Source organism: Corella eumyota, chromosome 1 (genome assembly GCF_963082875.1).
Source record: "Corella eumyota chromosome 1, kaCorEumy4.1, whole genome shotgun sequence".
In the NCBI taxonomy this organism is placed as follows: domain Eukaryota; kingdom Metazoa; phylum Chordata; class Ascidiacea; order Phlebobranchia; family Corellidae; genus Corella; species Corella eumyota.
This window is the reverse complement of record NC_137490.1, coordinates 17897875-17920616: the sequence shown is the minus strand read 5'-3', so window position 1 is coordinate 17920616 and position 22742 is coordinate 17897875. Positions and strand designations below refer to the sequence as shown.

At 28.3% G+C, this 22742-nt stretch overlaps 4 protein-coding genes and 1 long non-coding RNA gene across 5 annotated transcripts in view; 2 read left to right on the top strand and 3 right to left on the bottom strand.

Moving 5' to 3' along the window:
• The window catches only part of LOC145757970 (uncharacterized), a 98246-nt gene that overhangs the window by 60282 nt on the left and 15222 nt on the right, over positions 1–22742 (top strand). The window lies entirely within an intron of this gene.
• Positions 6918–8092, bottom strand: LOC145763704 (uncharacterized). The gene is made up of 4 exons (XR_014288446.1): positions 7867–8092; positions 7715–7775; positions 7450–7565; positions 6918–6948 (listed from the first exon to the last, which is right to left on the bottom strand). It is a non-coding gene; the product is annotated as an uncharacterized LOC145763704 (long non-coding RNA).
• LOC145740826 (integrator complex subunit 4-like) lies at positions 12167–18795 on the bottom strand. Its single transcript, XM_082558655.1, has 23 exons — positions 18656–18795; positions 18277–18401; positions 17962–18146; positions 17595–17725; positions 17249–17413; positions 16955–17094; positions 16687–16780; positions 16500–16598; positions 16201–16372; positions 15917–15987; positions 15728–15817; positions 15500–15603; positions 15281–15370; positions 15102–15217; positions 14689–14825; positions 14327–14443; positions 14027–14167; positions 13627–13728; positions 13316–13440; positions 13005–13236; positions 12789–12925; positions 12489–12588; positions 12167–12347 (listed from the first exon to the last, which is right to left on the bottom strand). The coding sequence occupies exons 1-23, from the start codon at positions 18722–18724 to the stop codon at positions 12177–12179; spliced, it is 2913 nt and encodes a 970-aa protein (XP_082414781.1). The 5' UTR covers positions 18725–18795; the 3' UTR covers positions 12167–12176.
• On the bottom strand, positions 18795–20510 carry LOC145740986 (aspartyl/glutamyl-tRNA(Asn/Gln) amidotransferase subunit B-like). Its single transcript, XM_082558665.1, has one exon. The coding sequence runs from the start codon at positions 20471–20473 to the stop codon at positions 18827–18829; it is 1647 nt and encodes a 548-aa protein (XP_082414791.1). The 5' UTR covers positions 20474–20510; the 3' UTR covers positions 18795–18826.
• LOC145758006 (uncharacterized) lies at positions 20844–22680 on the top strand. Its single transcript, XM_082572483.1, has 6 exons — positions 20844–21024; positions 21139–21329; positions 21497–21705; positions 21779–21863; positions 21937–22067; positions 22167–22680. The coding sequence occupies exons 1-6, from the start codon at positions 20923–20925 to the stop codon at positions 22451–22453; spliced, it is 1005 nt and encodes a 334-aa protein (XP_082428609.1). The 5' UTR covers positions 20844–20922; the 3' UTR covers positions 22454–22680.

Below are 22742 nucleotides of genomic sequence, written 5' to 3'. Positions count from 1 at the left end.
CAGGCTTAGATATAATGCAGCATAGAAGACAACAGGAAACAATTCATTTTGCATGCGAGTAGCTGCGCTCTTATAATTTCCCGCTTTTTGGTTGATTGCTTTACGCCCTGTTATTCAAACACGTGTGATGTATGTGATGACGTAACAACCTTTACCCCGTGACGTCATAAAAATGCACCCACGTTATTTTAAAATATTAACCCACGTGATTTTTTGGACTGTGGCTTTTTGATATGCGAGGTACGTAAATGTCCTGATAGCGTAGTGAGCGTAGACAAACAAAACATGGCAGGGACGTCACATTGTGACGTCACATTACGTAACCGACGCTGTCATGACGCTTGTTCGATTAAAAGTTGCCCCATCGACGTGAAAAAAAAATTTAGTTTTACGAGAAAAAAATTAAGTGATAAGACCATATGCTAAATAATAATTTGTTTGCATATTGTTAAAAAACAAACGCAAGGGGAGACCATTTGACTACCATCAAAAATGTGAAAAGTTGTTTTCTTAGGTTAATCATCTACTTAGCCTAAAATTTCAATTTTTGGAGCAAAATTTTGCAATTATTCGTACAAGACTTCAAATAAAAATAACACCAGCCACGTTATACAAAGATTACGTAGCCGGTTAAAAGATATTACTCCTAAAAATTTCTTTTTTTACACTACATTTCGTAATAAATGGTACACAACATGAAATAAAAATGAAGAGCGGCATCATTATAGGAAGATGCATTCTATCTAGAAAAATTTCAATTTCTTATGCTATATTTCGTAATAATTCGTAAATTACATGAAATATAAATGACAACAGCCACGAAAAATGCACATAAAACCTTCGCAAAACAATCTAGTATTTTGTCACTTAAAAAAATAACTGTGCATAAACATATAATTATTCTAGGAACAGTCTGTGGTGGTTGTGAAATAATGAAGTCATGTTTCAATTTTAGGAATCGTTATCAGAGGGTAGTTAGTAGACAGATTAGTTAAAATTTGAAGTAGCCAGTCTAACTTGAATAGTTTCAAAGGCAGGTTGTTTATTTACTAAACTTTTCAATAAAGCCAATCAAATTGGCGACAAATTTCGAATAACAATTTTAGCAAAAATTCGTGACAAATTTGGTCATGATAAAAAAATAAAAATTTAGAAAGTAAAGCACCGAGGTACTTTTATTTAGGTGGAATTATGCAAACAAGATTCTAACAACATCGTAAAAAGCTGTTGCAACATGAGCTATGCATGTAATGTATTGTAAAACATTAATGTCATGATAAAATATTAAATATCAATTTAAATAAAGTAATAAATTTAATAATAAACGAAATGCGCTTTAATGTGGTTAGCTGTGACATTTTAAAGATCTTTAAAAAATGTTTGAGCAGTATAATGATGTCATGATTATTAACTTTTGCATTTTATTTTAGCCACTCGGAAGCGGTCTTCAACAACGTCTTATTTGATCAACTGCATTTACAAAAAATAAAACATTAAATTTATTTTTAATCTATTTGTTTGTCAGGGACTTTCCATAATCAAAGCTAGCTACGGAGTAAACAAAAAACATTAAAACATATTTTGGGTTTATTTTATTATATTCCATTTTACAGTTTAAATAGTTTAAAAAGTTTCTTTTTTTGACTTTTTCGATTCTGATTGGGTTACAATCACGCACGTGATCAAGTATTATCGATACACATCCATGAATGGGTAAAATACTTGAGCGTGGGGTCATATTTGAATATATGACCTAATGATGTCTATACGCCCCTTTGCATACGCCCCTTTGTTAACAAGAATGTTATTTTACTAAAGATAAAAGAGTGCATTGTCATTTTAGTTTGAAGAAAGTAGATTTAAAGTGTTTGCTGTATAAATATTTCCTCTGAGTTAATGTGTTGATAAACAACCCCTCAAAACATTATACTACATTTACATTAGGCCATTATTTATCGTTTAAGAGTGTGTGTTAAAAATTAACTTATTGAGACATTTTGTTTTGTTCTTTCAATGAATGCTGCAAAGCCAATGCTAACTAACCTTCTGTACGTGACCTCACAACTTTTTCTATTCACACAGAGAATTTGTAAATTGAAAATGTTGCTGCCATAAAAAACAACCATCTACAAAACTTAACTTTTGCAAAGTCTTTTTAAAATTACATCTAGTTTTTGTTGACATAAACTTTCAGACATCATTATTTTACAATGGTTTACATGTAAGTTTATTTGCCAAATAACTCTATTAACCGATTTTCATGTTAAACTTATTTGAATATCAAGTAGAAATAGCCACCTATACCTAGTTTTAAAAGACAAAACATCCACAAGACGTTTAAACAAGGTTTATTGACCTTATGCTGGATGTTTTATCTGTAAACAGTTTGTTTATGCTTGCATTCAAACATTGAAAAAATATTTAAAAATTGGGCATAATAAAAAAAAATTTTTGCAGCTACTTAATGCAAAATGTTTTTTATTTTGCAAAATTTTCGCTCATTTTTAAAATGGACTTTTTTGTTAATTTCACGCTTTTGGCAAATTTTTAAAACATACTTGTGTACATTTGTATTCAAAAGCAAAAAAATTTAATTAAATTTGTAAGAATTGCAATATAAATTCTATGTTTTGCAAAACGATTGCAAACATCAGACCCATATAGCGCCACTCAGCTAAAGGTTAGGCTATTTAAGGTTATAATTTATGCAAAGCAAAATAAAAGTTCCCCTGTCCAAAAAAGCATTGTGGTATATTTATTTGCTTTAACCTAATAAAAATATGGCACAAACATGTGTTTAATAGTTTTGTTTTGACGATAAAAATGCTGGTGGTCTTTATATCAAATAAACTAGTCTCTCCAAAATTTTCCATTACAGTTTTTTTAAATATTATTTTGGGAAGTCATGTGTGAAATTTCAAAACGTCACGAGAATAGTAATGTCGTAACCTTTTTGGAATTTAAATTTCTACGAACATAATTTTAAAATGCGCTTCGTAAAAAAATGATTTTTTTCAAATTTTTCCACTCCTACAGGACAGTGCATTTCTATTAGGGGATTTCAAACTTATGACTACTTCAAGAAAATTGCGACATTCGAAGTACGGGCTTGTTTTTGCCCTAAGCAATCGTGTTTAACAAGTCACGTGGTCAACTGACAATTTGCAAAAAAAAAACCGAGGGGCTTCCCCGAAAAATTTTAAGCCGATTTCTGGACAACGTGACTTTTTTTTGCACGTGATGCCTTTTGTTATGCCATACAAAAACAGAATCGTTAGTCCACAAACGCACCCTATAAGGCGTATACGACCACAATGCCCTCAGCAGTGTTTGTCAAATAAATTTTAACATTTAAAATCTAAAAAAAACTTTGAAAATATTTGGTAAAATAATTGCCTGATATGGTAAAGTCTATTTTCGGCTATGGCGAAATCTTGAGCAATGATGTCACAAATGAGGAACCTACTATCACGTCACAACATATTTGTGTCATGTTGTGAAACAAGGTTTGCTTTTTACAACATTTTTTGCAAAATAAAGTCTGCAATGTGTTAAGTAAATTAAAGACTAGACAAAATTGTATGGCTTTTTTGACTTAACGTACAATGTATTTTAGATATTTATGATATTTTTAAAAGGCAAACGGCAATGTAAATCTTAACGATAAATTAAAATGTGGATTTATGATTTAATCATATATTGTTGACAATTGAAAAATCTCCCCAGTTAAAAAGTTTAAATTTTATAAGGGTAAAAATGGAAAACAATATTGACTTGACATACTTGTAGGCCAATAACAAATATTAAAATTTATAACAAAAAATTAATAAAATCATTTTATATTTAATTTTTATAACCTTTCAATATTTATGATGATAAAGTGAAAAAAATATTTGCTAGTTTGAGGTGCGAACAATGACGAGAAACAATATAAAAAGCCCTTAATGATATTTATGCACTTTCTTTACAAATACTTAAACGAAAGGCTCAAACAAAATTTTATGGGGCAAGTGTTTAGTTTTGGCAATAACGCGCCCATAAAACGCCCTAAAGGGTTTCGCCAATCCAACTTTAAACGTTGAATTATGATAAACCTTGAGCCAAACCAAAATGAATTATTTTAGGTTTTAACGATATCGGCGAAACACAATATCTACGTAAATGTGCTATTAATGATGTATTGTAAATGTTGCTTTAATAATGGGTTCACGTTTTATTGACTTTCATATTTTAAGAGCTTGTTTTAAAGGTTGTTAAAATGTTATGATTTATTAGGGTAATTTTTGTGATAAAAAAAAACATTTTTGGAATGTTAAATTTACACTTTCTTTGTACGTAAATCTAAGTTATATTTATACCTTTGTATAACATATATAGATTAAAAATTATTTTATTTTAAACAGGAACTTGCATTTGCTTGAAGCTGGCAGTTTACTGAAATTAAAACTGTAACAATCACGAGTTTAAAGTTAAAAATAATTTTTTATAATAAATTTCATTAATTTTTCATATCGCGGCTGAAGAAATATAACTGCCTAAAGCACATTATTTTTCGAAATAAAATCCCCTAGAAAGCTCGCAAAGCGTGATTGGTTTAAAACCGGTCAACACCCATTTATACACCTCCTACTTCTAATACGAGTGTTTGTACAAATATTTATGAATGCACAACCATTGTTTTTTTAGAATAAATGTTATATTAACGTGAACAAATATTGTTAAAATGAAAAGTAAAAACTCAATATTGAAAAAACAATTTTGCAATTTAATATTGATGTAATTGATGCAATGTGTTAGATAATTATGCACCGAAGTGTAAATTTCAGACCGATTTGCAAGAAAAGTCCAAATATTTCAACTGTCTAGTTATTTTTACATTTCCTGTTTGTTTCTTACGAAAACTTAAAATAAAATAAAAGTTTTTTAAAATTTTCCACACTGCTATATAATGAAGTTTATAAGCTGTGTTTCAACACAAGATTGCGCGTTTTTGTCATATTTCCTGAGCAAATTACATTTTCGTCACGTGGCTATAGATATTTAAATTAGAAGAAAAACAAACCGAGGGTATTTCCCCCCAAAAATCGCTATCAAAATTTTCCATCGAACTCGAGTAAAAATACTCAGACTGCCACGACCACGTAACACCCACCCATTGTTACGTCACAGATATACCTATACCAAACACACCTTTATGAGATTACAATGGTTTTTAAGTTATATTTGTATTTGGAGCATACTAACATAATAAAATTTTGGTGTGCAGAAGACTATTTTTGTTTGCCGAAATTCTTAATCTTTTTTTATGGCGAAATTTTGGGAATGACGTAAACGAAAACAGAATCATAATTGCTGTTGGCAACGTACAAACTCAATTTTATTTATAGTTGCAGCGCATAACGATTTAATAATTTGTCCTTCCTTTTAATTGTATATCACTAGTATTTAAATTATTAATTTCAAAACGCAAAAATTAAGTTGTTTTTTTTAATTTTCCAAGCAAAATAATTTTTTTGCCAAGAAAATTTATAGTAAAACTATTAAAAGCTAAAATTGATAAAACAACTGAAAACGTGACTACATTTCTATGGCCAACTGAATGCAGCAAACATTGGGGCGTAATTAGTTACTGGCAATGACAACGCTTAATTGTTGTAAAGACAAGAATATACAAAACTGTTTAATTAAGATAAAGTTTAAGTGTTTATACGGATTAAAAAAATAACCTTTCATATGCAGAGCGTAGGCGGGATATTAGTGTATATAGTTAATATTGTTCTTTACAAATTCCTTGAAATTAAAAAAATAAAATACCTCAATCATAGCTAACTAAATGTCAAGTATGTGTTTATACAAAGTTTTTTACAAGAAACTTATAATTAATTAATAAATACACATTTCAAAAAAAAATTTTTTTTTCTTCTTACGAACGATTTTTGTTTAAACATAATGGTAACACATTTTTAGAAATAAAACACTGTAATGTAAATATGAATAAATAAATCATAATGCGGTTTGTATAAGTAAACAGTAAACGCAAATTTGAAATTGAAATTTGTTCATGTAATTTATTATATTTTAACACCTGATATTTTATCAAATTTTTTTCTTAGAATTGTCAAACATTTGATTTGTTTATTAAAGATCATTAAAATGTTAAAAAAGTTAAGGCCAAAGCTGATAATATATTACGTGATAAAAGATAAATTATATCAACAAATTTCAATTTTAAATTCGCGTTAATTGTTTATTTTAACAGACCGCATTATTAAAAAAGATTCATTAGTTTATATGTATGGTACGGTGTTTTATTTTCTAAAATGTTGCTACCAATATGTTTAAACAAAATTCGTCTGTACGAAAAAAGTGTTTTCTCGAAATGTGTATTTATTAATTAATTAATAGTTTCTTGTAAAACACTTTGTACAAACATACTTGGCATTTGGTTGGCTAAATATTGATTGAGGTTTTTTATTTTTTTATAGTCAACGAATTTGTAAAGAACAATATTAACTATATACACTAATATCCCGCCTACGCTCTGCACATGAAAGGTTATTTTTTTAATTCGTTATAAACACTTAAACTTTATCTTAAATAAACAGTTTTGTATATTTCTCCTTACAACAATTAAGCGTTGTCATTGCCGATAACTAATGACGTCTTAATGTTTGCTGCATTCAATTAGCCGTAGAAATGTAGTCACGTATTGAGTTGTTGCATCAATTTAAGCGTTTACTAGTTAAACTATAAAACTTCTCGGCAAAAAAATATTTTTGCTTGAAAAAAAGTTTTTTTTTAAAAAATTTTATTTTTGCTTTTTAAAATAAATAATTCAAATATTAGCAAAATCCAATTAACGCAAAATAAAAATTGTATTCTTTTACAAAAAATAAATTAAAGTTTGTGGAAGAAATTTATATTTCGGTGAATAATTTTCCATTGTACCTATTAAGTTCACACCATTATTTAATTGTTTATGTTTAAATATATATTTTATTATGTACAACTTATTTTTTTCGTATCATTTTACATATATTTTTATTTTTAGAAAAGAATTTAGCTGTTATGACTTGTTAAAGCTATTCTTAAGCGCCGGGCTCAAGTACAAATAACGTTGCATTGGTGCGGCTTAAACCTTTAAGCTTGTAAGCTGCAATATATAACATCACATTACCAAGACTTTTTCGACAACGCATTCAAAAAATCTTTTACTATGCTCTACCCCCATCCAACGTTTTGTAAAAAGTGATCAAGCGCGATTTAACAAAAACATCCATAAACCCCCTTACGTATAGTTTTACGGCCGTAGGCTAAACTTGGTTCTATTAAAATTGTTTAAAGAATACTTAAATGAACATTTCCTTATTAATGCATAAAAGGTACCCAAGCAATCAAGACCGTTATAATTAAAGTTTTATCAAAAAATTTATAAAAAGCATTTCTAACCTGAAAAATTCCAGTCGAAAACGAGTGAGCACGGAGAGAAAATATTTAAGTTCGACAACTGAGTTTGTTTCACTAACTGCAAAATTCATTCCAACATTTCTTAGACATGCTATCACCTTAAAATAATATAACTTTAAACTTTTTTAAACTGTCATTTAGTTAAACAAATTTAAGTTAAAAAAGATAAGTATTTAATTAAAAAGGTGTCAAATTATTATTAACATTAAAAAAAAAACTTTTAAAAACACAATGTATTTATTTTTACCTTTTTTATTTCATTTTTGAAAAAATTTTGACTTGGTTGCATTTCGTTGTTACACAAACTCCTATAAAAAAAAAATAAAAAAACTTTAAAACACAAAATCGTGAAAAATCCAATTTAAACAAAAATAATATAAGACAGTATGAAATACAAACCCTGTTTGAATGTTTATCCTTTGATCAGACACTGTCATAATTCCACTGCAAATTACAGATATTGAAGTAAATACAAAAAGTAATCAAAACCCTTGTTCTAACGACCTTTAAATAAGAACTTAAATCTGTATCAAATATCAAAGAAAGGGTGCTCAGGCATTAACTATTCGGTTCATTGATTGTCCACTATTAAAGCTAAATTGGCAAATTACAACCTCATGTTACTCCTAAATAATTTGCCTAATTTAAATCAATTTGTTTAAGAAAATTTTTAGGTTAAAACAATAAAAACAAAAAAAAATTCAAAATTAGGTACGATAGATTGTTAAGTCGCTGACGATTTTTACGTCATGACTAACATTTTGACAACTTTAATTTTAAAACAAAAAAACAAAAATCTCGCCTAAAAACAACGCGATTTAAAAAATTCTCACATTTTGCGCTGATTTTTAGATCCTATTTGATTCAAGTGGCTCTTGTTATTTGACCGAGAACTTTATACGAGAAATAGAGTACCATTATCCAACACTTATACTGATCAACGTAAATAGGATCTTGCTATTCCAAAATAATAAACAAACAAACATTTTCAAAAACGCGTTTTAACAGAAAACGCTATTAAAAAAAATCAAAAATCTAGAATCGATATTTTGTTTCCCTCTATACTGAGATTTCCTTATTAATTATGCAATATTTTTCTTTTTTATATTTTTCCGTGGAAGTTATTCTGCAGGTGCTGTTATATTAGTTTAAGCAAACAAATATCTAAGCACTTCTATTACTCTGAAGTGGATTTGAAAATGAAGTGACCATGACTATTATACCTCATTGAAATATCGATCGTTTTTATAAAATACAGTCCACTTCATTACAGCATTTATAATGTTATCTAAACTAATTTTAATATTTTTTGGTTTATAACTTTTTTACTTACATTACATTTTTTAAGGTTTAATTAACTAACTACTACAATTAAAACTGTTTGATTAACACTAACTGACATTTCATTTAGTAACAAAATCAAGACCTTTATTGCTTAGAACGCTACGATCAATACCTCGCGTTTCCAATAATTAATAAACCCCCCATATTTTAGACTATGTAAGACAAAGCGTTCACAACCTAAATTGGAAACTCTGGGAAATTGCTTGCAGCTGATGCATGTGTAAATGGTGCACAAACACTTGAGAAAAGAAGCTACTTGTTGTTGATATTGCAATGTAACTAACTGAAACACTGCACACATACGTGCCGGTCAATAACAAACGGGCACTTGATGACGTCATATTGGTGGTCAAGCATGGATGGTCACCTTCAAATCCCGACAATCTTTGATTAGTTATGCCTCGGCGCACAACAAGAAATTGATCTGAGTCACAAAAAACGTAATTGAATTTTGCAAGCCTAAAATGTGAAATCGAGCTCCTGGGAACGACACGGTCAAATGACCCCGTTCACCTTCTTAAAATCTAACCTTAAGTAATCTATCTGAAAACTCGAATTTTATAAAAAGAATCATTTAAATTTGGGGAGACATTTATAAAAGACACAGAAACTTTTTGTAGTACTCGCATAAACATACCACAAATCTTCTCCTCACATAAAAAATACCATCCAAAACAAGTATATTGTATACTAATTTTCCTATGTTACATTGTAACATATTTGTTGTGATGACAAATTTATCGTAATTAAGATCGAGCGTGATTAGAGAAAATGAGGCAGAAAATGCTAAGTTAAACAATACACAAATAGCAAAGGTCGTTTTTCCAAATATTTATAGCAATTTGTATATACTTAAACTGAATTACTGGAAAGAAAACAAAGCAATTTTAATAGATTAACTTTAAGAAGAAAAACTTTTTTTTTTAATCATAAACAGAATATCAATTGATTTAAAATTCCAAACTTAAAAAAAAACAATTAAGATCGCCTAAAATTTAAAAATTTTAATTTAAACAATACAACTTATATTTAATGCTTAACATACTATTTTATTGTTATAAAATATTTAATATAGTACAATGAATGCTCTATTTTTTGACAAAATGTGTTTTTATGTCATGGTAACAACATAAATTCCAAATTTAAATTTATATCACGATGTAAATGTTAAAAATCGACCTCACCTCACGTTTAATTTACAACATATTCAACATTGAGGATTACATAAAATTTGAAAATAATAACAATGAATCACCAAAAATAAAAAATTACAAATCAACTTTTTTAATCGTTTTTGTAATTTTTTTGTGATACCAAATTAAAGCATTGTCCATGTATGTCAAAAATGGTTGATAATATCTAAAAAAATAATGATGAGTCAAATAAAATGTAAATTAAAAAAAAAAAGTTTATAACCTAGTTTTAAAGCTAAACATCTGTGTAGTATACATAAAGTAGCCTACGACAACTATATTTGCTTATTTATTTACTTGTTATGATATCTATGGTGCTTCAAATGACGCTTGGAACCGCCAAAAATGCCAGCGGGAAATATTTTGTCGTAATTCCATGGCAGATCGTACCCCGTGTGGTTATCGACCAGAAGATATTGAAACATAAAAGTGTACAAGGTACGGGTCATAGGGTGCGCGCCCTGGACCTGATAAGAAGAACATTATTAGTGATTTTGTGTACAAAGCATTAAATAATAGTATCCCCACTGCTTTTATGCCGTTGCGCACTTGAGTAAGGCGCTATAAACGGTATGAAATCCTGCTGAGCCAATACTTAATCAGCAGTTTAATTATCGGGAAATTATAATTAACAATATCCCAAACTGCCAAAGGTAACTCGAGACTGGGTTGGAGTAACTAATGTTGTGCAGTCGACCTTTCCACATTAAGAACAAATTTATATAAGAAAAAGGATCGAACTTGAATTTAACAATAACATTACCCTCATGCTGAAATTTGCGGTAAGTACAATTAACAGTAGTTCGACGGGATGAAGTAATATCGTTACTCTACCGTGCATTTTTTCGTCAGTGTGATGAAATTTGTGAAACATCCTACAAAGAAATAAATTTCAATAAAAAAATTCGACAGTGTTAATAATAACAAATTTTACCTGTAAAGAACTGGGACTCGATGGAGCGAAAAATGTAATATAAAAAAGAAGAAATCAAATATAAGAATTCCGAATATTAGATGTCGTACTATGTCGCAAAGTAATGGCGAATTTTCGGGTAGTAATCTAGTTCTCTATAAACAAAATAATAAACATTAAATCTTCCATTTAATTGTACTTTACGACTGAGTTTTCATCAGTTAATTAAGATTACCTGAATCCAATATTTTTTGTATTGTTCAGCCTTAGCTGATTCTGATACTCCGACATAACTTTTAACATGAAAGGTATCCAAAAGAAGAAATATCCAAGAATTGGTTAAAGCTAATCCCAAAATCTCTCTACCAGATTTATAAATATGCTCTTCGCTACTTGGCATTCTAAAACATAAATCTTTTGCACTAACTAAACAATAATCAACTTGTAAAATTCAAACGCATTGTAGACTGCACTTTACCTGTACTTTAACCACTTTTTTTTGTTGGCAATAACAACGTAAAACCGAATCAGTATTGCTGCTGTAGTAACACTTATTATTGTCTCAATATAAACTGACTTGTACCACCAGGTATTTCGTAAATACTCCCATAAAACATCGATGTATATTTGTATAGTGTCTGCGTTGGTATAAATTAAAACCATAATAGCTATTGCTAGCCATCTTAATCTTGTTATTATTTTTGCATTATATTGTTTTTCTTCATCCGAAATTTTGATGCCATAGGTAGGCCTATAGTTTTCCATTTATTTTATTAAAAATTCTATAAAGATATTTTTTTATAATTTAACTAAAAATATTAATGTTTTGTAACTTGGTATATTTTTAAACGTTTAACTAAAACCACTTTTCTAAATAACTATTTTAAGTAAATATCCTGTTCTTATGACGTCATTTCCGATTTTGATTCGGAAAAAACATTAAACAGATCGCAAAAAATGTTGTTAACAACATATTACATAATAGTAATAACAACAACAGTGGTTTCAAAAAAATTAAAAAAATATCCTTAGAATAAAAAATGTGTTGTTTAAACCACATCGTATAAAATTGCTTGTTCTACTAACCCTGAAAATTTCCTAAAACTGACATAACACGTTTATTTGCTAATTAAAAACATTTTGAATCATAGTCCGTAATATAACTCTGGTAATGATCAAAATTTTGAATCCATAATTGCATGAGTAAATACATGTTTTATTTTTATACATTACAATGTCAAACGTCACGATATAATTAGTTAAACTCGAGATGTTGGTTTGGGCTGTAATGCAACTTCTACTGGCTTACAAAGTGGTAATAAGCCAGTGTGGTCTTTTGTGCTGCTTTCGAAATTACCCTTGCTAAATTTCTTCAGAAATTGGATTTTAATTACGCAAGAGTCGGTCCATTGTTGATGACTTAAATAAACCTAAAATAAAAATTTTATAAAAGAAATCAAAAAAAATTCCAAAAAGTGAATGTACAATGTTACCACTTACTTTTAATTTAAGTTTAAATTTTCTCACTAAAAAATAAAAATTTTTGAACGGTAAATTATTAATATATTTACCCTTGAGTTAATCTGATGTTTAAATAAAGTAATTTGTTTAACATCTGTATGAAGAAGTTGAAATATTTGGTTGGTTGAATCAGGGTATGTTACTTGTATCCTAACAAAAACAAAATAATTTGATTAATTCGACCTTTTAGTAAACAAAAATGGAAAAGTATAGATACAAGATTTAGTAACATGTTTACAATTAAGACAAAAAATAACAAAAATCTGATAAACAATGTATGCAAAAAATTTTTTAAATAGCTTAAAACAAAATTTATAAATTAATAAAATCTAACTTTTAATATTTTTTACCTTATTTCATTTAATGGATCCATGATATTTTCACAAGTAATTTCAACATTTAAACAAGCAGCAAGTCCAGCACTAAACTGAATTGGGGAATCTAACCTCGACCTAGGTTCATGAACCACAACATTTGACCTTTGAACCTAGTTAATAAGGTTGTTAATATTACCATAAAATCAAATTTTTTTTGTAATTACCATTAAATATATTATTTAACATTACCATGTTATTTAAGTCAACTTCAGAGACACTATAGTGCGACAACAAGGGTTGTAACAACTTTACGACAAGCGATGGTTTTCTTGAAGTTGACAATTTTAACAATTCGTTAAACAAAGTCTTTGTAAATGAATCGGGTGATATATTCCTGGCGTTAATATAAGATTGTGCTTCTTTTACACTCGCAAAAAAATCATCGCAAAGATAGTTGGGTCTCTTAGATTTTTGTAATTGGCTAAAAGAAAAATTACAGTTCAAATTAAAAAAAAGTAACCTTAATATTTAAAAAATTATTGAATTATTTTTTTCTTTACCTAGCATTTGCTGATTGGTTAGCTTCTTGCATTTCGATGACAAACAATAAAGCTTGAGCTTTTAGTCTTAACTGGCGAACTAAACCAATTTCATTGGAACTTAACCCAATATACAAGTGTTCAAGCTAAAAAATATTAATTTAAAATAACTTAAAAAAAGTTTAAAAAAAAGGAACAGCAAATCAAATTATTAAAATAATAATACTAACATCCCAGCACACGACAATAACTATTATTTACAACAAAAATATATATTTTTAAATATCCCTATCAACTTTTTAAATAAAACATTTTATATAAATTAACCGCACCTCATAAGTAAGTTGTATAATTTGCAAAGCAGCAGGTTTAGCAAAAGCAAGATGTTGAGCACAAATATAAGTTGATCCTGACCAACCTTTCTTATCAACTACCTTTGTTGTTAAAAGTTTTTTTAATTAGTTGCATTTTAAAAATTTACACAAATTTGAAAAACAAACAAAGCCTTGAAAATGTAGTAGTAAACTATAATCACTTTAAAAAACAGGTAATAAAAATTTTAAAACTACAAAATAGTATAACAATTTTAAGTTTAGTTTGTTCAGTAAAATATGAAACAAACCTAAAATTGAACTTTTATTTGTATATATATATATAAAACTTTATCCTCGATGTGGGAAAGTAAATGTTACCCCAACAAAATACAATATTTTTATTTTAAAATGTAATTACTTTAGATAACAGAAGTTGAGCTTGTAGAAAATCTGCAGAACACTGAGCAGTGGAAGCAAGGTTTGGTGAAATTAGAGCGGTGTGTCTTAAATCTCGGATTGTGCATTCTAATATTGTTCTCTGTGCTGCAGGCTGATGGGCCTACAAGAATTAAAATTAAACTAAATATTGAAAAAGCCTTTGCAGCCTATCATAAAACTTAACAAAAAGTATACAAATTAAAAGTTTTAAATCATATATTTTATTACTAAAATTTACATTTTTGTGAAGATTAAGTTTATTGCTTGATTACTTATTTACCTGTAAGTTTTTAACTCTACTCATAGTTTTCACTAGAAACTGAGTTGGATCAGAATTTGAACCAGGACGTGGTGGAGATTTTATCAAAGAATCTACTCCAGTTGTGAATGAAGTCAACTAAAAATATTCATTCAAATTGGTTAACTAAAATTTATCAACAAAATATGTTTAAAATGTATGACAAAAAATGCTTGTATATTTAATGTTCAAGGCCTAAAGAATAAAAAAATAAAAAAAATTATTATTGGCAAATGTTGGCTGAAAGTAGCTACTCTATTAACGACAAATAAACAGCTTAAAATAAAATACTCTATCTAAACGTATGCATAAGTTTGTGTTTAATATCTGGAAACATATTTTACCTTGATTTGTTGTGGTACAAGATCAGGAATACTATCCCTGAGATAATGATAATGTCTTGTTACATGTTCAGGGAATAATTGGATAGACTGGGGGCAGGTTACTGCAGCATTAAACACCAGAATTAACACAGCAATATCTTTGTAAGAAGATTGTTAAGACAAATAAATATGAATTGTGAATTATTGGTAAATTATTAGTAAAAGTAAATGTACATAGAAAGGTGTAAACTTAACTAAACTAGATTTTTTTAAATTAAAATAACAATTTAGAGTAAAAAGATTTCTATTAAAATGTAATTAAGTTAATAAAATTTACAAATGACAATGAAAATGCAAAAAATTTTCAACTTTAACAAGTTATAACTACAGTCCTTTACAAAAAAATTAATTTTTACAGTCCCAATAAAGGATACAACATGGATCATCCATCTGAGGTTCCGAAGTATCGAAGAAAGGATGACAAGATAAAAGTTGAGGAACTAAAAGGTAAACCAAATTACTGTGGTGTTTACCTAAGGCTTGCTGAGTTCTATAAAAAATCAGAAAGTTAGTATTTTTCTTTGGAAAAAATTATTTATTTGTTTTAACTTACTTCCAAATAGATTGGCGATCTTGTGGATATTTGTTCAGGTTTTTTAACAACATCATAATTGTGTCATACAAGCAGGCTTTTGACATCAAACTACCAAACAAAATCAAAATTATTAATTTAAATTAATTTTTGTTTAGATTTTACAAAAAAACATATCCAGTTTACTAACAAATTCAATTAATTTTAGGTATATATTCATTTTAAATAATGTTGCTCTACCTGCAACTACTTAAAAGTTGATGAATTCCTTCTCTTATTTCCTTCCCAGCATCCTCCATAGCTGAGTGAACATTATCCAACTGGTCCTCTAATAATGTGACATGCTAGAAAAATAATATAATTTTAAAACTCACAAAATTTATAAAATGAAGATGACATTACTATTAAATTAACAGATTAAAATATATAGCAATATGACTAATAATAAAATGTGATATTTTTTATTACCTCTACAATTTTGTGTAAGGAGTTAACAGCATTCAATCTAACTGCTTCAATTTCATCATTCAAACAATCAACTAAGAAATCTAATGCTGCCTGAATAAAACATCAGTTTGTTAAGTATAAATTCAACCATTTTAATTGTAAGTTTCATATTATTTAACCAGATTAGAAATCTTGTTTATTGTATTGTACCTGTGCAAAACTTGAGTTGCTTCGTTGTGCAGCAAGTTCTGTTAAAGAATCAACTGCAGCCATTCTCACCTCTAAAAAATTATCTAAGTTTACCCAAAATAAAAAAAGTAGCACTAACATCACATGGCAGAAAATAAAAAAAAGCATTAGCATCATATGACAGAAAATCAAGTAAAAAAAATAGATAAGTTAGACTTAATAAAAAATGTGCGTAATAATGTACTTGTACAAATTTATATATTTTTTCTAAGTATTAAGGTAAAACAAAATCAAGCCCCTCTCACCCATCATTTCATCTTCTAACCCGTGCACAAATGCTCCACAAGCTCCACTGTTCATCAACATCGTTGCATCTGCGTTAAAGTCATTCTTCGGAGCATCATCCGCCCATTTTGTTCCAGTGGAAAACTCCTCGACAAAACCTTCTTTTGCTTGCTCATTTAAAGATTTCTTTTTCTAAAAAAATTTAAAGAATATAAATATTTTAATGTTTAAAATGTAATAAAATAGTACTGGTGTCATATTTCTAAATTTTACATTACTAACTAAGCATATTTTAGTATTTGTTAATTAAACTACTTACCCTTAAGTCAGACATAAGTTTTTTGTCAAGAGTTTGAAATAAAAAACTATCGCTGACCAAGTGAATGGAGCCCAATAATCTGGCAGCTTCAGCTCGAACCTAAAAAAATATTAAAAACTTACTTTACACAAAGGATCAAAAATAAAAATAAATGAACAGAAATAACATAAATACAAAATTTAAGTACCTTGTATGAACTGTCATTAAAAAGGTTGCAAATTTTAGCAAAGGCATCATCAACTAATCGCAACTTCTCATCTGAATATGGAGCTTTTACCAGACTTAAATTAAAAAATATAATTAAATTCAATTGAAATTTATTATGCAAAACAAAAAATGCAAAAAAAATTATATTAACAATATAACTGCATAAGGAAAAAAATTAAAAATCATTTTTTTAATTTTTTGAGCTTATTTAGTGTAACTAAACAAAACCTAAATGTATTAATTCTTACTTTTCAGGGTAAATGTGACTTATAATCCACACAAGTTCCACTGCAATAAACCTAACTTGACTGTAATCATCATTTAATGCTGAACAAGCTTGTTCATAAACACTTAAGTCTAAACGTTGTCCTCGTTGGTGCATTTTTATCTAAACAAAGATTTAAAGTTTTAAAAATCAAAAACAAAAATGTTAAATAAAAATAAAAAAGCAAGAACCTAGCTTGGCCTTTACATAAAAACTAGTTTTATGTTTAAAAAAGTAAATAAAAAAAATCCTTTTTATGTTTATAAAAAGAAATTACCAAAGCACGAAGTGAACTGCATCGAACACGTGGTTCGGGATCGCCAAAATAATCAGCCACTAGGGTGTGTACATTCACCTGATCCCACTTTCGATCGGAGCCGAGTTTACTTGAGTTTTTGTTGTTGCCAAGACTACCAATAACAGAAAGGCACTGACACCTCACCTTAAATTATTAAAACTATTTAAATAAAACAAACCAACGTGTCTCAATATTAAACCGCTTATAAAAAAAAAATTTAAAACTGTTTGGAAATGAAGTAATTTTTGTTAATTAACTACATGCGATTATATTTATATATATTCTAGTTGTTAATTTGCATGTTAAACAATTTTTTATAAATTACCTCTTGATGGTGATCAGAAAGTGCTGAACAAGCTAAATCAACCAATTTCTGGTGCAATGATTTTTCTGCTGGTAACTTTTGAGCAATGGAAAGAATTGTGCTCCATAGTTGAGATACCACTTTTCCAGATGCTAAAAATTAAATTAAAATTGATATATTCCACAATATTAAGCAATTATAGGATTTTAAACTAGATTTTTATAGTTTATTAGACTGTAGTATAAAAAAAACCTACATGTATGTATAAAACAATTAGGTTTACAACAGTACTTAAAATTTAAATAAAGTTTTTAGAAAAACCTTACATAAAAAATTAACTTGCAAAACTAAACATAGATTGCCAGAATAATAAAAAAATTAGGCTTACATTCTGTATCTAAAAGAGTTATAATATCTTCAATTGCTCTGATTGGATAAAAACCAAGAGTTGAACAAAGTTGGTCCAGTATCCAAGCTATTTTCACCCTCACTGCACTGTCCTTCTCAACTTTAAAATGTTTTATTAAAGCTTCAAGAATTTGTTGAACATATTCTGGCGGTACTGGAAGTTTTCTGTGAAACAATAAGTAAGACAGAAATAAAAAAAATTGTTATAATGCTATTTTTTATTTTAGTTTTGGATTAAAAAAAAATTAAAATTTGCATAAAATATGACAACTAACTGAAAAAGTTTGTTTATTACTTCGTAAATTGCATTAAGGATTGTAAAACTTCGTGAGAAGATCCATCTAATTTGAGTTTAAAATCTTCAAGTTTGAAACTGGAAGGTGCAGATGTAGATGGTTTGGATAACCTCAGCTTTTTAACCTTTAAAAATTACCAGTAATATGTTTGTAAAACTTTAATTGCAAATACCAAAAATTTTATTTTAAAATACCAACATTTTATTTTAAAAGGCCCATCGAAAATATTTTTTAACAATTATAGATAACAATGTGATACAGTTTGATTTGGTCTAAATCTGTGATATTGTATTGTATTAAGAGTATATATATATGTTTTTAAATGGTTGATATCTAAATAATATTAATTAGATAATGTAAAATACAATTGCTATTTACTTGGGGTTTTGGTTCTTGGATTACTTGACTGAATTCTTCACAAGCTCTTTTCTTCAAATGGACCGCCATATTACATACGACTTTGGTGTACCAAAATATTCCTAATGGTAATTACGTTTACAAGAAACAAATATTTAAATCTAAACAAAAAATAAAAATGTAACAAAAAACTTATTTAGAAAACTTTTTATTTAATAATTCAATTGATTTTAAACGAACTAGTTTAGAATGTGGTTTTGGGTTATCACCACAAGTTGTACCAATAAGACTTTGCAGGTATTCAATAATTTTTTTATTCGAGCGCAGTTTAGGTTTTTTAGGATTATATTTATTTAATAAAACAGGGTCTTCATTTTCAAGCACATCAATTGCTTTTTGGCACATAGTGGTTATTACATCAAGATCTGTAATGTATTTCCACCCTTTTTTCTCTACAATTTCAATGGGAGTTTTATTTTGTTCAGCGGCTAAGTTAAATGCCTCCCATGCATTCAAACTATTTATTTCATATTTTTGAAGTAAAATTAACAGATCTGCAAGCTGGGATTCAGTAATGGAGCATTCTGACAACTCTAAGTTATGTTTGTCAAGGTAGGTTGTCAGTTTAATTCTCATCCAGTCCCAAACCAAAAATCCAGACAACTCAGGTTGATGCTGTAATACTTTAATAAAAAACATGCCATAATTTCTGGACAACAAAAAATCAGCTTGATCAAAAAGTAAAGAGTGTTTGTTAATTAAAATATTTCTAATTTCACCAGGTAGCATGGGTAGCTCGCGTCTTATATTGTCAATGTTTAAAAAGTTATCAGATTTTGTAGGCAAATCATTATCATCAGACAAAACTAAGGGTAATAGGTTTGGCTCAGGCATAAACCTATAATCTTGTTTTGCTAACTCTTTATTTCTCATAGAATTTGTTATGCCAGTTAAGGGATCAAATCCTCTTGTTTCTGCTATTACAATTTTACCCGAATCCAATATTCTACTCTGCCTTTTAATTTCGAAATCAATCACTTGATGAATATGTTTTAAGCCATTTATATTTTTGACTTCAGCTCTAGTGCCTAACGGTTCACCAAGTTTGCTGAGTGATATATTAACGTCAACTCGAAACTGACCTTCTTCCATTTTCCCTAGGCATGTTCCAAGGTATAATAAAGTCATGTGAAGTTCATTTACAAATGAGCAAGCATCGTCTGCACTTGTTAAACCAGGGTAGGTAACAATTTCCATTAGCCCAGCATCAACTCTGTTTAAATCAATAAGAGATATCAAATTTTCTTCGCCGTGCATGCTCTTCCCACTATCCGATTCAATTTGTATTTGTTGAATACCAAGTTTTTTAACCTCTTCACCATTTTTTGTTGGAAACTTGAAGCACCCATTAACGGCAATCGGTTTTCTCCATTGAGTTATTTGATAACCTTGTGGTAAATCAGAATAAAAATAATGTTTTCGGTCAAAATAGGAAGTTTTATTAATCGTACAGTTTAGTGCAAGCCCTGTAGATATTGCAGCTTTGACACATTGTTTATTCAAGACTGGTAGAGTACCTGGCATAGCAGCATCAAAATTTGAAACATTTACATTTGGTTGGCTGGTAAATTGATTTTCGGTACCAGAAAAAAGTTTTGTTTTTGAATTAATTTGTGCATGAATTTCTAAACCAATTGTGGGTACCCAGGTATTTTCTTTTGTTTTAAGAGCATGACTGAAACCTCTTGCATTTTGAGTCAAAACAGGTAAAAACTTGTTGAAAATGTTTCTTTTAACTGTATTTGACGACGCGATCTTATAAGCAAGTGATTGATACATTTTAAAAATTAAAATATTTGTTGGCTATAACATTACCTTGTTTTTTAAAAATAAAGGACTTGGACAGTTGAAAATCCTTTATTGTACTGCTAATTAGTAAAACACAAAATGTTTTTTTATCGTTTAATCCGACTTTGCTTGGGTCTCTGCCACACATTTGTTTTATTATTGTTTAATACAAAATTTACATAACTTATATGTCTTATTAAACTTTGTAAAAACTAAAATTTATATTTAAAAATTTTTAATTTTTAACAACATTGACGTAAACTAATTAATAAGGATAGTTAATTTAAAAAAATACGTGTCAATATTAAAAAATAATTGGAAACACTGTACACGCAATAACAAACACAATACAAATGTTTTCTTGTATTACAAACTTTGAACTGAACTTCAAGTAAAACTTTGTCATTGAAAAAAATTAAATAACGTTAGAAGTTATTAAAATGTCGGAAAAACTGACAGTTAAGGAGTTGAAAAGTCGAACTGAGGGTAAGGAAATGGATTTGAGTTTAATGTCGATTACGAAAGTCCCTGTTAAAGAAATCGTAAGTTAATAATTACTTAAAATTATTTTTTACCAAAATGAATAAAGAATGTGTTCTTTAAGAAATTGTAACTTATAAGTTTTATTAATTTGGATATTTTTGTGTATTATTCAGGCCTCAATATCCAAAGCAAATTCTATTGATTTATCTTGCAATCTAATAACAATCCTTCCTGATAGTTTTTGTACCTCCTTGAAGCATATCATCAAACTTGACTTAAGCAAAAATAAACTTACTGAACTCCCAAATGATTTTGGAAGATTGGAGCAACTGCAACATCTTGATTTATTCCAAAACAAATTGAAGTAAACAATTTTTTTTAATATCAAAACATAAACACAAAATAATTTTTAGGGGATATTTTGCGACATTTAATAATATGTAGTTTTACTGTATATATATATAAATATATGTAGCCTATATGTTAAATTAAGAAGTATATATAATGTTTGTATTTTATTTTTCTTTGCAGGATGGTACCTGTTAGTTTTTGCCACCTCAGAAATCTAAAGTGGTTGGATTTAAAAGATAATTGTCTAGATCCGGTGTTTGCAAAAATTGTTGGTGATTGTTTGGATGACAAGCAGTGTAAAAAATGTGCAATCAGTGTTGTTCAAATCATGAAAACTGCTGAATCTAATCAAGAAAGAGAACGCCAAAGACTTTTGCAAGACAAAAGAGGTAGTTTTAAACTTAATTGTGTCGCTTAAAATACTTTAATTGTCAAACTAATTTAATTATTATTTTACTTTAGAAAAAGAAGCTCAGGCCAAAAAGGAGGCAGTAAAATTAGCAAACAAAAAGAAACATGAACGCAAATTAGAAAAAGAAAGAAAAAGGTATGTGAATAACATTTTTTGAACCCTTATTTGAAACTTGTTTATGACGATATTTTTTTAAATATCTGTTCAGGAAAGAATGGGAGGAAGAGCAAGAACGAAGAAGATTAGAGGAGAGAGAGAACACTTCTGAGAGTGAGCTTGAAGAGGAAGTTGAGGAAAATAAATCAATGCAAATGGAATCAAAGACTTCAAGGAAAACAGGTAATAGTAATTTTAAAAAAAAATTATTTTCTTTTCTTTTGAAATTTTTAATAACCTATTGACTTATAACAACATCAAAATTGTTTTTTGCATTACTAGGTTTCTTTGGAAGCAAGTGGTTTTATCTTTTTGTTGCCCTTACTGCTATTGGAGTTGGAATTTATTTTTATTGTGACACAAACAAAGTCAATCCCTACTGCGAAAAGTTTAATTTAAAGTTCACCATAATTCGAGAATCAGTTGAAGATTGTGCTGCTCAATTGCAAACCAATCTGTTACAATATTGGGTGATAGGAAAAGAAAAAGTTAACGAATGCATAACTTGGATGTCGAACTATCTTAAGATATTACAACAACAGGGCCAAAGCAAACATCCAAGAATATAACTCTTGTTAAAATAATAATATTTTTATCTTTTTGATTAGAAAGGGGTGCTAGTATGTTTTAAAATATATCTAGTAATTGTGCAATTTAAAATGAGTTCATAATTTTTTGGTTGACATTTTTGTAAATTTTATAATAATAAAAGTTTATGCTGATTAATTTTTATGTCCTTTGACATGTTTTCTGCTTTAAATTGCCTGTTGTGCAATACTATGGTATACTGAAATAAAAATACATTGGTTTTAAATTCTATTTTTTGAAACTAGAACTAGTTGAAATAAAAAAGGCTGA

Bases quoted from the DNA above. Each gene is read 5' to 3' on its own strand.
- LOC145740826 (XM_082558655.1), bottom strand. From the start codon at position 18,724: ATGGCGGTCCATTTGAAGAAAAGAGCTTGTGAAGAATTCAGTCAAGTA. The intron at 14,826-15,101 runs GTATCCTTTATT...CTTCTTACAAAG, and splicing joins TCAGATGGATGATCCATGTT to ATATTGCTGTGTTAATTCTG. The intron at 12,348-12,488 runs GTAAATATATTA...TTTTTATTTTAG, and splicing joins AACATCAGATTAACTCAAGG to GTTTATTTAAGTCATCAACA.
- LOC145740986 (XM_082558665.1), bottom strand. From the start codon at position 20,473: ATGTATCAATCACTTGCTTATAAGATCGCGTCGTCAAATACAGTTAAA.
- LOC145758006 (XM_082572483.1), top strand. From the start codon at position 20,923: ATGTCGGAAAAACTGACAGTTAAGGAGTTGAAAAGTCGAACTGAGGGT. The intron at 21,330-21,496 runs GTAAACAATTTT...TTTTCTTTGCAG, and splicing joins TTATTCCAAAACAAATTGAA to GATGGTACCTGTTAGTTTTT. The intron at 21,864-21,936 runs GTATGTGAATAA...ATATCTGTTCAG, and splicing joins TTAGAAAAAGAAAGAAAAAG to GAAAGAATGGGAGGAAGAGC.